Below are 14,280 nucleotides of genomic sequence, written 5' to 3'. Positions count from 1 at the left end.
TCCCGCATTTCCTCTGGCACTACCTCCCTAGTTGTTCTCTGACCCCCATTAAGCTATTCATTTTCTCCCTGCAGGTATTGAGTGCCCCAGTGTGGCTGAGGAAAAGTCACACAAGTCAGCTAACTATATCGTTCCTAAATTTGTGCTGATACTGAGCTGTCCTGATCCCGGTGCTGTAGCTCTGGCTGACAATCATTCTTATTTTGTGTAATAACCGTCCTCTCTCCCATTTTCTGCAGTAACTGTTTTAATCTTTTCTGCTCATTTCAAATCCAACTTCTTTGTCTCTCATCCTATGAGAAAGGTCTTACCTCAGATTTTATGAATTTACTGTGAAGCTAATGAAGCTTAACCACGAGTCCTGCCCAAGGCCTTGGATCTAATTTTGTTTGATGTTTTGTATCATGTTTCTTAAAAACAACTTCCAAAAATATATGAGCCTCAGGCTCCATAACCTAGATCTGTCTCTACTTCTACCATATTCTTTTTATTTCTCCCTCTAGATAATAAAGGAGTTCTCCAGTTTTATATCCAAAGACTGTCCTTTATATGTGCTTAGAATTCCATCCCTCATGCTTTCACTGAGACCTACTTCATTGTCTCGGTTTCATCTATGTTTTAAGCTTCTGTCTTTCTACTCTCTCTCAATATTTAGACTTGGTTTGGTGTTTCCGACATCTTTTCAAAAACAAAAACTGTTCCTGTACTTCGTTTTCAGTTAATACATACCTCCCATTTTCTATTCAGAGTTAAGTCCCTTTGAAGAGAAGAGTTTGTTTCACCTACTTTTTGTTTATTTACTCTGCCCTACTTTAGCCTCTGGCCCACAGCTTGTCTAAAGGAGGTCTTTCTAGAGTAATTGAATTCCTACACATGGTCAAATCCATTGGCCCCCTTTTCATATTGAACTCTTACCAGCCATGATTGCTTTTAACTGTTCTCTCCTCCTGCTTTTCCTGTTCTTAAAACACACGTCGCTGACTTCGGTGACACCATATTCTCTTGACTTTTCCCTGCTTCTGTGAGTATTTAGAAGTTATGTTATAGTCTCATCTTGCATATAAAAGTAAGAAATCCTTGGAACTCAACTTAGGTTTCCTCCTCCTCCTTGTTTCCTTCCCTAAGCCAACCTTATAACATGCCTTGATTTCCTGTTCTCAGTAAGCCAGCAAATCTCACACAATTGATATCTTTTTTTTGAAGAGGTACCCAGTTTGCTCTAGGGCGCGTGCACTCACCAGAAAGACAGAGAGAGACAGAGAGACAGAAAGTGAGAAATCACCCCCAGAGGGGGTGGTCATGCCGCAGTCCCTTCTCCTCCATCTTCCTCTCGGGATCTTGGGCAGGCACGCACGCGTGTCTGGCATGAGTTTCAAGCTACCCGGTCCAGGACTCAAACCATGGTCAACTACATGGGTGTCCAACAACATAGCCATTACGCCAACTGCTGGTCCCTTGAGCAGTTGGTATCTTAACAATAAAATATTAGTCCCATAGATTGATTTATCCAACTCTCTTCTGTAATTTAATTTTTATGGGTCATTCTGAAATAGTGATTTCCATTGCTACCCCAAACCAAAAGGAAGAAAAAACCTCCTGGTCATCCTTCAGTCATGTTGCTTTTATTACATAAAAATCAATTCAGTCATTCATGCTGGAAATCTGAGTGTCATTCTTTTTTAAAAAATTATTTTTGTCAGATATACATATACCTACAAGTGCACATGCACACGGCATGTGTATGCATGCACACACACATATTTAACGTGTATTACATTTATTTCTTTCAGGAGGGAGACAGAGGCAGGGTAGGAGAGGGGCGTGCACCCCAACAGGGGTCTCATAAAGCGATCCACTCCCAGTCTCATCCAGTCCAGAGCATGGGCACACATACACACCTGATGTGCGCAGGGAGAACCCTGTGCACAGACCCCACCTGTTTCCATGTGGATCTAGCATTGCTGAGTGTTGTTACCACTGAGCCACCGTCTGTTGATTCTAAGTATCATTCTTGATAGCTTTTTGTCACTCATCTTGCCTCTGAGCCAGTTAGTCAAGTCCTATTTGGTGCTCTCTTTTTTTTTGGAGAGGTTTCTGCTATAGGGCACGTGCTCGCTGGAAAGACAGAGAGAGACAGAGAGATAGAAAGCAAGAAATCACCCCCCAGGGGGTATGGCCACACCACAGTCCCTTCTCTTCCATTCTCCTCTCGGAATCTTGGGCATGCATGCACATGCGCCCGGTGTGAGTTTAAGCCACCACGTCCGGTACTCAAACCACGGTCAGGTTGACTACATGGGAGTCCAGCAATATAGCCATTACACTAAGTGCTGGTCCCTGGTGCTCCCTTTTGTATGTATGTATAAATGTGTGTGTGTGTGTGTGTGTGTGTGTGTGATTTTTATCTGTTTTTTGTACATGTCTACCATTAACACTATTCTTTCTTTATTTCTGCATAGCTTCTCTGCAGTAGTTTACTAATAGTATACCACTCACTTCACAGAGAGTATAAAGGTTTTTTTAAAGATATAAATCTTACCATTTTATTTCCAGGTTTGAATGCTCAGTGGCTTTGCCATTGTATAGATAGTTCCTGATTTATGATGGTTTGACAGGATTTTTTTAAACTTTATGATGGTTTTTTGGGGGTATTAAATACATTTTGATTTATGTTATTTTCCACTTAGAATGAGTTTATCTGGACGTAACCTCAGTGTAAGTCAAAGAGTATCTGAACTTGAAATACCTTAAAAATATTTTTTTTTCTTGTTTTGCCAGAGCGCACAGGTACTCTCCAGGGGAAGAGAGAGAGAGGGAAAGAAAGTGAGAAAACACCCTCAATGGGGGATGGTCACAGCACAAACTCTTCTTTTCCATCTCTCCCTCCTTGCAGGATTTTGGGCACACATGCAAATGCACCTAGCATGTTTTCCAAGCTACTGGGTCTAGGACGTGAACTGCACAGTCAACCATGTAGGGTCCAGCTGCCTTAACCACCAAGCCCCAGGCTGCCCCCCCTCCCCCAGTAAAAACATTCTTAACAGAACTATAAGACTGTCATAGTGTTTGAGCCCTGCCCAACTTTTCATTGTCCTCTCCCACTTACTCCCACAGCCTTGACTGACCTTCCTTTCATTCCTCAAACATGCCAAGCTCTTTGTAGCCTTAGTCTTTGCCAAGTTATTTGCAGCCTTAAAGTCTTTGTCATACTGTTTTTTAGCCAGGAATACTTCACAACCCCCCAACATTCTGGCCTGGCTAACTCCCACTCATCATTCAAGTCTCAGCTTAAATGTTTCTTTGCCATAGAAATCATCCCTGGTCTATTCTCCACCCCCTAAAATTAAGTTTTCTCCCCTTTTTATGCTCAAATAGCAGTCTGTCTTATCACATCTCTCAGAACACTTACAAATAATATTTCTTGTAAGTATATGTGCAGTTAATGTATGTAATGTCTTCTTAATGAGGCTGAGTTTCCTCAACTCAGGGACAGTAGATTTCTTGATCACTGTTATATATGTTCCAGGTGTTGAGCACAGCGTCTTGCCCTTGAATAAATATAAATATGTATGTGTGTATCTAATTATATGCACATACATATGGGTGTGTGATTAATATCTATGCTGGGTGTGAGTGTGAGTGTATAAACCAACAGGAAAATCACACCAGCTCATTATTCTCTAGACCATAATTATATTCCAGTTTTCAGATTCAGTAGAGAACCCAATCATACACTTACTTTTAGTAGCTAAAGTGTCATATTTAAGAACCTCAATTTAATTAACTTTCCCCCTTCCTGTAGGTAAAAAATTTGAAAACACTGAAATGTTTGGTCAGTACCCACTTCAGGTCAATGGTTTCAAAGATCTGCATGAGTGCCTAGAAGCTGCAATGATTGAAGGAGAAATTGAGTCTTTACATTCAGAGAATTCAGGAAAATCAGGCCAAGAGGTGAGTTTAGCATTTCCATTATCCCTGCTCTTTCCCAGGTCTTTCTTAAGTGCAATAAAGTATAATTTAAGGGTATAATTGACAGTTTTGAAGGAATACTCAGAAAATATGTTTGGATTTAATTACAACAATTTAGACATGGTTCGAGACCTCACAGTCAATATGGCCTATAATCTATTTTCATTTAAACAATTTATTTCAAAAATAAACCACGGTTAATGTCTTCAGACTTTTCAGTCAAGGTACCAACCATTAGCAGCATGACAGTTCTGGAAGTATAGAAGAAAAACAATAGTATAGGGTGGAGTTTTATATAGGTATATGTTACGTTTATCAAATATTGTTGGAATGTGTCAGGCCTGTATAGGCTTGCAGACTTCTTTTCTTAAAAAATTGCTGTGTGATTATACGAGATTAGATGGAAGAACATGCTATCTCGAGGAAGAAAAACATTAAAAATAATATTGTAAACCTATCTATCTATCTCTGCTATTTTCTTGCTCACCACCCACCTCTGTCTCTCTGTCTACTTTCTCTAGCTCCATCTGTTTATCTCGTCATCCATGTATCTATTTGTTGGGAAGTGTTGGCACTACAAGGGCAAGCAAATGGGACAGATTTTGTGCCCCTAATCAGTCATTGTGAAGCAATTGCAGATAGTTGTTTAGATGTAAGCTACATGCATGAGGGTAGAAACCTATATCTCTGTCATTCTCTACTACATCTTTAGTGGGTGAAATGGTGACTACAACTAGAATTACTTATATTTACTGAAAGAATGAATAAAATGTTTCAGTGCTTATCAAATAAGTTTCTGAGGTTTTTATATTGAGAGGTGCTTAATAAATATTAATTGATATCACTTTATTTAAAAGGGATTGGGTTCTTGTATCTTTGAGTATACATTGCTTTTATCTAATTCGTAAGTTTAAAATAATTAAATGTCTAATTTACTTAAGATAGTTGCAACTATTTGTGAGGTATAGTATGGTTTTCAAAACATAATGATCAAATATGGGCTATAAAAATACCTACAACATTTACTATTACTTTGTGCCTTTTGCTTATAGTATTATATGACCCATTACACTTATTTGTATGCTCTCTCAAATCTCATAGCCAGATTCTGCCTATTCTCTCCCTACTCCTCCACTTTCCATCCTCTGTCATCCTTAGTACATTCTCTACTTCTAACATTTGAAATTTTTAGCTTCCACTAATGAGGATATACAGTAATTGTCTTTCAGTTCTTGGTTTATTTTACTCAACATTATTTCTTCCAGGTTCATCCATTTTGACTCAAAACAGGAATTTACCCTTTTTAGTGGCTGAATAGTATTTCGTTTATACATATATACTTCATTTCTTAACCGTTCATCAGTTGAGCACTTACACTGATTCCATTTCTTGGCTACCATAATAGCACTGTGATAAACGTGGGAGTGCAGATAACTCTCCAAATACTAGTTTCCTGTCCTTTCCTTTGTATATACCATGCACTGGGATTACTGGGTCATAAGGTAGTTCTGTTTTCAGCTCTTTTCAGGAACTTTCAGACTTTCCATAAAATATGTTAAGTTTAAAGAAATGTTACTGAGTCTTCATCTTCATCCTCATTTTCTTCTCTTATCCCAGTCACTCAATTTCTAAGACGAATAGAGAATTTAATTGAAATTGGTTTTCTCTCTACATCATAGGTTACCTACTTCAGTTATTGTCCTTGGATACTTAGCCCCATTTGACAACTATCGAATCAGAATGGAGGTAGGGCATGACATAAGAGCTCCAGAGAGATTCTAATGTAGACCTCTAATTAAGAATACTTAGTGTACTTTATTATTTTATTGATTGGGAAAGAGATACCTAAAATATGGGACTTTCATAGGATCCCATAGTGGAACAAGAAAAACCTGCTAAAGTATCTGTTTACTCTTAAATGATGTTTGGGATAGGAGGGCAGAGATGGTACTTTTTTATTTTTGGAGTAATTTTTGAGTAAAATACACTGTGGTTCATTGGTAAATAATCTTTCTCATATATTAGTAGTTTAACTTTTATAAATTGTCTTTCTTGAGCTAGTCCCATGGTTTGGTAGTTAAGCCAGCTGGATCCCATATGGCCAACAACATGGTTCACATCCTGATCCTGTAGCTTGAAAGGCACTCCAGGCACCTGTATGTGCACACCTCAAATCCTGATAGTATGGAAAACTGGAGAAGAAGGAATTATGGTGTGACCGTGCCTCAGTGGGGGTTGCTTTTTCTCTCTCCCTTCTCTCTGTGTCTCTTTCTTTCTCTATAGTTAGTGTATATGCCCTCTTACTTGGAAACAGACAAAAAAATATTTATTTCACATAGAAACTGAATTTCATTATTTATTTTTAAAAATCTATTGTTGTCTTCCATCTTTTTCCTCCCTCATGCTTTGAATGCTCTGTGCCTAGATTTTTTTCAGCTAGCTAAGGGATATAATGTTTTATAATCTCTAATTTTACAGTTTGGTGTTCTGTGGAAAATTTGAAATAGTCTATTTTTTTTAATTTCTTTTTGTTAATTTAGTATTTGTGTAATTTCAAAAAAGTAAAGCATTTTGAACACATTAATAGAAAAAACAGACATTAAAACTCATACTAATGAGGACCAGCAGATGGTATAATGGTTACATTGCTAGACTCCCACATGGCCGATGGCAGATCAAGTCCTAGACCTGGTGGCTTAAAACTCATGCCAGATGTATGTGTGTGTGTGCCCCAGATCCTAGAGGAGAAGGGATAGCGGTATGGCCATTCCCCTAGGGAGTGACTTCTCACAGTTTGTCTCTCTGTCTCTCCTGTGAGAACACACACCCAATAGCAAAAATCTCTCTTAAAAACAAACAAGCAAGCAAACCCCCCAAAAACCTTGTAAAAATGACCACGTCTCTATTTCCATCAATGGGTCAGCTTTATAGAGTTGTGATATATTCAAGAGCGCCTATACTGCCAATCAATATTGATTGTGTGAGTTCTTGATTCATGACATTTAGAAATCTGTTCCTCCTAGAGGTATATCATACGATACAGTGATGAAAACCAGAACCTAGCAGGGTAGCGTGTGCTGACCCACGCTGCTACTCAGCATGTTCACCATGGAGAGCTGGGCATTGTGGTGTACACATGTAGTCCTAGCTGCTCTCGAGGCTGAGGAAGGAGAATCAGAATTGGAGCCCCTATAATGTAATCATTATGAAATAGTGATGTGTGTCGAGATAAGGAGATTAACACTGTTTTTACTTTAATGTCTTAGAAGCATGGCATACAAATCAGATTACAGGGAAGTAAATGCTGTTTTTGGTTGAAAAGAAAGAAAATATTTGGCAAGGAAAGTTTCCTGTTTTCTGCTATCGACAGTTCTCATTATGTATGGCTGTATTTACAGTCTTAATATTGCAGAGCTAAACATACTGTAAATATTTTTAGAAATGAGTTTAGAGAATGGTTATTTCATCTTGTCCCCATCAACTTTAGAATGAGAAAGTGAAATCTTTCCATTCTTGTACTAGGAAAAACCTGCCATTGCTGACAGACGAAATGCATTCATAACAGAGATATATTACATAACATTTTATGAACATCCTTCCATAAGGTATGGAAGCTACTTATATTTCCTGGGCTTGTAGTAGTCTATAGAAAACATACCTTAATTTGGGTCATTTCATTTCTTTTGGCCATTATGGATTCCCAAGAATGAAAATATGTAACTATTGAATTTTAATGGTGACATTTAAAGTATCAGAATAAAATAGCAAAGTAATTGTTCTTTAAAATTTGTCTTCATGTTTGAGTATCATAAGGTGGAATAGAGAATGTGATTGTAAAGCACCACATTCTTCCTGAGGCCAGGCAGTGGCACAAAGGTAACTCAATTGAATGCACATGGGATTAGTCCTATGTTCCCAGCCCAAGAGTTCCCTGAGCTCACCAGGTGCTTACAAACGTGCTCGTGATCTTGGCCAGCTGCAACTGTGGGTGGATCTCAGCATGAAGACTGTCTGGAATGTCTTCCCCCTCTCTCTGCTTCTCTCTTTTCTTTCCAATGGAATAAGTAAATGAATAAACATTACAAAAAAGTTTTCTAGGGGCCAACAAGTGGCATGATGGTTAAGGTACTGGACTCCCACATGGCTAGTTATGGTTGCAGTTTTGGACCTGATGGTTTGAAAATCAGAGCGGGCACGCATGTGTTCATGCCCAAAATTCTGACGGGAGAATAGAGGTTGAAGGTGTTGTGGCATGGCCATCCATGCTGGGAGGGTATGTGATTTCTCACTTTTCCTCTCTGTCTCTCTTTTTCTGGAAGCACATATGTTTCTATGGCAAAATCCTTAAAAAGACAAAAAGTTTTCTCAGTAATATATTGTATATGGGATGTTGATTTAATTCTTAATAGCAGTTTTAGCTGTGACTTAGAACTAGCTCAAAAGTTCTTGCCAGTGTCAAGCGAGATCAAATAAGTACATTTTGCTTATCATATCTCTTAAGTTTTAACCTAAGAGATGTTTCTGATCTTAGATTTTTTTTTTTTTTTTTTTTATTTTTTTTGCCATATGGAGCACATGCTCACTAGAGAAAGACAGTAAGAGGGAAAGTAAGAATCACCCCAAGGGGGAGATGGCCATGCTGCAATTCCTTCTCATCCATTCTCCTGGGATTTTGGGCTCACATGTTCACATGCCCAGCATGATTTCTAAGACAGCAGCTTTAGGACTCAAACCATGGTTGACCATGTAGGAGTCCAGTGCCTTAACCACTACACTACCTGCTGACCCCTGATCTTAGATCTTTCATAACTTTTGTAAGTCTGTTTTAGGTAATATCCATATTAAAAAGTTACTTAGCCCTTAACATTCTGTAAAAGGTAACCCAAATCCAACTTCATAAATGCAGTTTAGCATTTTGGGGTAAAATAGTATTGAATGATTAATTTTTTTAAATTAACTTTGGAGAAAAGTAGCAACTTTCTTGAGCCTATTAGTTAAATTGAGTTTGCCAGGTATGCATCATTCCTGTTTTTTTGTTTTTTTTTTTTTTTTTTTGAACATTCAAAGTAAATTTGTGTACTTGTAATTACCAAGAGATATGTGGTGGCATTTTGTGGCAATTAAAATTATCACACACAATGGAGTATGCAGCAATTTCATTTTTACAGTAGCACACTTCATGGGTTATAATAAGTACTTCAAAAATATTTGTGACATTATGTTATACTTCTGTATTTGCTGATTTATAAGTTTGCAAATTTTCTATATTCTTAAGAAATTTACATAAAACTTCAAGTTACTATATAAAAATAATTTTATTTTGATGTTTTCTTATATTTCACACTTAAGTAAAGACTTACCAAAGCATGTGGTGGGGATTGCAGGAAGGAATAGTAGCTACTCATTATCATGATTTGGCTTATAGTAGTGGGGGATTTAATTATTTGAACATTAGTTTTTCAAAAAGATTTAAAATATAATTTCCACAGTAATAAACCTAATATTTGCTAGTGCTAAATCTTTTCTGTATAGGCACATAAATTTTAGCAGGAAACTTGTAATTAAAAAATGGAAAACTATCACAAGCATGAGAGTTATGACTTTTTTTAATAATATATTTTTTTATTTGAGGTCTGAATCTTGAAATTAAAGTATAAGTACCATTCAGTACATTCTTGAAGAAGATGGATAACTTGAGCTATTAAGCCATGAATTTAACTAGTATCCTTTTTATTGGGTTAGAAATTCTAATACAAAGAAATATCACGGAGGGAGGATAGTTGTTAGAGTAGTTTTCTCCTTTCTAACTGTGTAATATACTCCCTCTTGGCATTTTAAAAGGTGTGGGGAACTTTGTGAACAAATTTTGTTTTAACTAAGTTTTTAACTAAGTTGTGTACTCAGTTATTTGTGATATCAGCTTGTGATGATTCATACAAAAATGTCGTTGCCCACATCCTGTGTCTAAAACTGTAATGGAGAAAACAGAAAGATGATAGTAAGTTTTGTTATTGTTTTGTTTTCTTTCAGCATTGGTTTACTGAACTACCACCAGTATTAACATTTGAGTTGTCAAGATTTGAATTTAATCAGGCATTGGGAAGACCAGAAAAAATTCACAACAAATTAGAATTTCCCCAAGTTTTATATCTGGACAGGTATGGTTTGGCATACAGCATGACTTAGTTTCAGAACAGGTCAATAAGCAGGTGAAGAATTACTGTGTTCAGAGGAAAATTCAGCATATTTGTTTTCAAATTAATCTTTATTTTTGCATAATATGCCTAATACATTGGTCAAGAAAAATGGAGTTCACTTTGTATTAGAAGAATATGGTTAGTGGAAATACTGTGATTAAGCATGTTTAAAAAGTAACATAGTTTTGGTAATCTTTTTTTCCTTGAGAATTAGAGAAAAAAATTATATACTTTTTATAATCTTAAAATGCTGTTAGAAACTTAAAAACTTCTATTTTATATTACCTATCTGAGGTCTTACTATAAAATTTTGAATGAACTGATCTTTTGTGATGATGGCTAGACTGAACACCTGCTTCCAAGGTACTTTGACATGCTAATGATTATAATTTTTTCCTCTGATAGATATATGCACAAAAACAGAGAAATAACAAGAATTAAAAGGGAAGAGATCAAGAGACTTAAAGATTATCTCACAGTATTACAACAAAGACTAGAAAGGTATTTTAAATTTTATAAAATTATGACATGACTGTTGAAAAACATGATCTATTTCCTGTATAGATTTTTCATTTTAAATTTGCTTTGAGTAATTTATAATTTTAGGAGTATACAATCATTTTAGATTAATATTTTACTTAAACAGTTTAGTTTTGAGAAACTAAAAGTTATAGTTGACTTTAGATGATTATTTTAGGGTTTAAATTATATCATTGTCAACATGTAATGCTCATGTTGCTGAAAATAGATATAAAGTTATATTAATCGAATATAGTAATCCCCTTGGGATCCACAGGGGACTGTTTTCAATACCCCTTTGGATTCTAAAATCTGAGTTCTCAAATCTATTACGTAAAATTATATAGTATTTGCATATGCATATGATGCAGGTATATCTTCTCATGTACTTTAAATTATTTCTAGATCACTCTTAATATCTTGTACCTAATACCATGGCTACACATTATTTCATTCTTCTGGATTCAACATAATACTTGACATGCAGCAAATACAAGTTTTGTTTTTCTGGAATGTTCTTTCCTTTTTTTTTTTTTTTTTCTTTTAACTTCTTGAATAGTTTTGATTAGTGGTTGGTTGAATCCAAAGATGCAGAATCTGTGGATATCAAGAACTGTCTTATTGGAGTAGGCAAAGACTTCTTAAATAAGACTCCCAAAGCACAGGCAATAATCCCTAAAATAGACAAGTGGGACTATATTAGATTAAGAAGTTTCTGCACAGCAAAGGACACAGTAACAAGTGTGAACCAACAACCCTCAGAATGGGAAAATATTTTTGTTAAATATGCCTCAGACAAGGGATTGATAACCAGAATACATAGGGAACTCAAGTGCCTTATGTGAAAAAAAAATGATTAACCCGATTAAAAGATGGAAAAGTGAGCTGAACAAAAGTCTCTCTAAGGAAGACATACAAACAGCCAAAAAGCATATGAGGAAATGCTCGACATCCCTCATCATAAGGGAGATGCAGATAAAAACCACAATGAGATACCACCTAACCCCTGTCAGAATGGCAAAGATTAAGAATATAAAAAGTGATAAGTGTTGGCGGGGATGTGGTGAAAAGGGAACCCTCCTACACTGTTGGTGGGAATGTAAACTGGTTCAACCACTGTGGAGAACAATATGGAGGTTCCTCAAAGATCTACAAATAGAACTACCATTTGATCCAGCAATCCCACTTCTGGGTATTTACCCAAAAGACAGGAGAACGCTCAGTCAGAAAAGTGCTTGCACATCCATGTTTATTGCAGCATTATTCACAATTGCCAAGACATGGAACCAACCTAAATGTCCACAAACTGATGAATGGATTGGAAAAGTGTGGTATATATTACTCTATGGAATACTACTCAGCCATAAAAAATAACAAGACCCTGGAATTTGATAGAAAATGGTCAGATATGGAGGATCTATTGCTGAGTGAAGTAAGCCAGGCTATGAAAGAAAGATATTGTATGTATCCACTCAATATATACCGACTATCCGCATTCTATGATAGAGAGCAAAAAATCGGAGGACATAAAAGCAGTGAAGGTACTTAATGAGAATAGGACAGTGTGGAATGGGGTAAGTGAAGAGAAGAGGATAGAGAAAGATAGCAAGTGAACAATAGAGAAGCAGGATGTTAGTGAGAAACAGATAGGACTTGTTAACTGTTGATGATGACATGTATGGTGTTCTCAACTGGATTGGCCCGAGAAGTATTTCATGATGGGCAAAGTATTTTTACAAGCAAAATGAGAAATAGCAATTGACTGTTTTAAAAAATAATTAGAATAATAAAAATAATGATTGGGGAAAACATAGAAAAGATATTGAATGTTGAAGTGGGGAGATTAATGTCTCTGTACTGACGGACATGCATGGCATTCCCTTTTGAAAAAACAATGTAATACACTGTAAAGTTATATGTAATCCAATGTAATATAAAGAAGATTATGATGATGATAATAAAAAAATAAAATAAAATAAAATAAAATAAAAAGAACTGTCTTGAAGTGGGAATAGCAGTAACCGTAATGGCTATGTCACTGTACTCCCATGTAGTTCACTGTGGTTTGAGTCCCGGACCCTGTGGCTTAAACTCATGCTTGGGCACGTGTGCGTGTGCTCAATATCCCGAGAGGAGAATGGAGGAGAAGTGATTGTGGTGTGGCCATCCCGCCTGGGGGGGTGATTTCTCACTTTCTGTTCCTCTCTGTCTTTCTGGCAAGCGCATGTGTCCTATAGCAAAAACGTCTCCAAACAAACAAACAAACAAAATAGTTGTCTTGAAGTTTATCGTGTAAGGCTAGATATTACTATTGAGATTTTTGTTAAAATAAATGATAGCCGGGTTTTTGCCTTTTTTTTTTTTCCTTTACACAGAAGACATAAATTCAGATGTGTACCATTGCCATACAGGAGCTTCATAAAGAAGAAAATTAGGTCAGATATAAGATGGTGGGTGAGGAGAGTGTAGAGAGCACATGTGTGTACCATCCATTACCAGTGGGGTGTTACCATTGTATACATTTGGTCACCCTGCTCTCTGGAGCTTCTGAATAGCCAAAATGAAAACCATTCTGTTGGTCAGACAGAAGTCTACAGGCTGAAATGTGCCTGAGGGATCCTACTTTTCAATTACTGATTTAATTGTATTTCCCTATTTCAGTATTAATTTGTAAATTAATAGAATAAAAATTTGTATTCAAAAATAGATATGTTGCATTTTAATAATTGTAATTTTTAAATCAGCAGTCATATTGAAAAATGATCAGAGGAAAAAAGGAAGGAGGATAATATAAATCAGTGTCTTAATCATGAGACCAGATGCCAAATCTAAAAATAAAATCAGTCTCAGGAGATGGTACTGTCAATTTTCATCCTCCTATTCAGTTACAAACGGGAGTAGCATTTAAAAATTATGGCAGTATATGAAGGGACTTTAAAAAGTTCACAGCAAAATGGAATTAAAGTACAAGTTTATTTTGGTGTAAAAGTTTTTTTGAAATTCATGCATAGGGTTTCATGATAATCATATTCCCTGAAATGGAATTTAGTCTTAGTCAACTTTGATTTCTTTAAAGTAGAGCATTAACTTATTTCTTGAATGTATAACCAGCTTTATCTTCCTCATTTTAAAGCTAATGATTTTCATTTTCATTGTTTAGAAAGATTTATTGAAGTATTACATCCTGTTTATAAGAATTGTGTTTTTTTTTAAATAAAAGGTGCTACACACACTAATAAAGGTGTTCATACGTCTTATGCTTAACAGATATTTAAGCTATGGTTCGGGTCCTAAAAGATTCCCCTTGGTAGATGTTCTACAGTATGCTTTGGAATTTGCTTCCAGTAAACCTGTTTGTACTTCCCCTGTGGATGATATTGACGCTAGTTCCCCACCTAGTGGTTCTTTACCATCACAGACGTTACCAAGGTAAAAAGTTTTCTGATGGAAGCGACAGATGTTTCCTGTATTACTTACAGTGTTATTGGTGCCTTCAAAGGTTTATAAAGATTGCGTGTCTTCTGAGAGCTTTCTTATTTCATTATTTCCAAAGGTTTTATGATTATGGATTGAAATTTTTATCATTTTTTCCCAT

The 14,280-nt window shown here is 36.2% G+C and overlaps 1 protein-coding gene across 8 annotated transcripts in view; it reads left to right on the top strand.

Annotated features, from left to right (window-relative positions):
- USP25 (ubiquitin specific peptidase 25) overlaps positions 1–14,280 on the top strand; it is a 154,706-nt gene that overhangs the window by 88,935 nt on the left and 51,491 nt on the right. For all 8 annotated transcript variants that reach the window (XM_027768684.1, XM_027768690.1, XM_027768688.1 and 5 more), the window contains 4 exons: positions 3,803–3,951; positions 10,000–10,127; positions 10,572–10,667; positions 13,953–14,114. In XM_027768684.1, the coding sequence (XP_027624485.1) occupies positions 3,803–3,951; positions 10,000–10,127; positions 10,572–10,667; positions 13,953–14,114 (535 nt within the window). The remainder of the gene's footprint in view (positions 1–3,802; positions 3,952–9,999; positions 10,128–10,571; positions 10,668–13,952; positions 14,115–14,280) is intronic.

The sequence above is a fragment of the Tupaia chinensis genome, unplaced genomic scaffold (assembly GCF_000334495.1).
Source record: "Tupaia chinensis unplaced genomic scaffold, TupChi_1.0 Scaffold147185_1, whole genome shotgun sequence".
Lineage (NCBI taxonomy): Eukaryota > Metazoa > Chordata > Mammalia > Scandentia > Tupaiidae > Tupaia > Tupaia belangeri.
The sequence above is the reverse complement of the archived record's forward strand: the minus strand, read 5'-3'. Positions and strand labels throughout refer to the sequence as shown.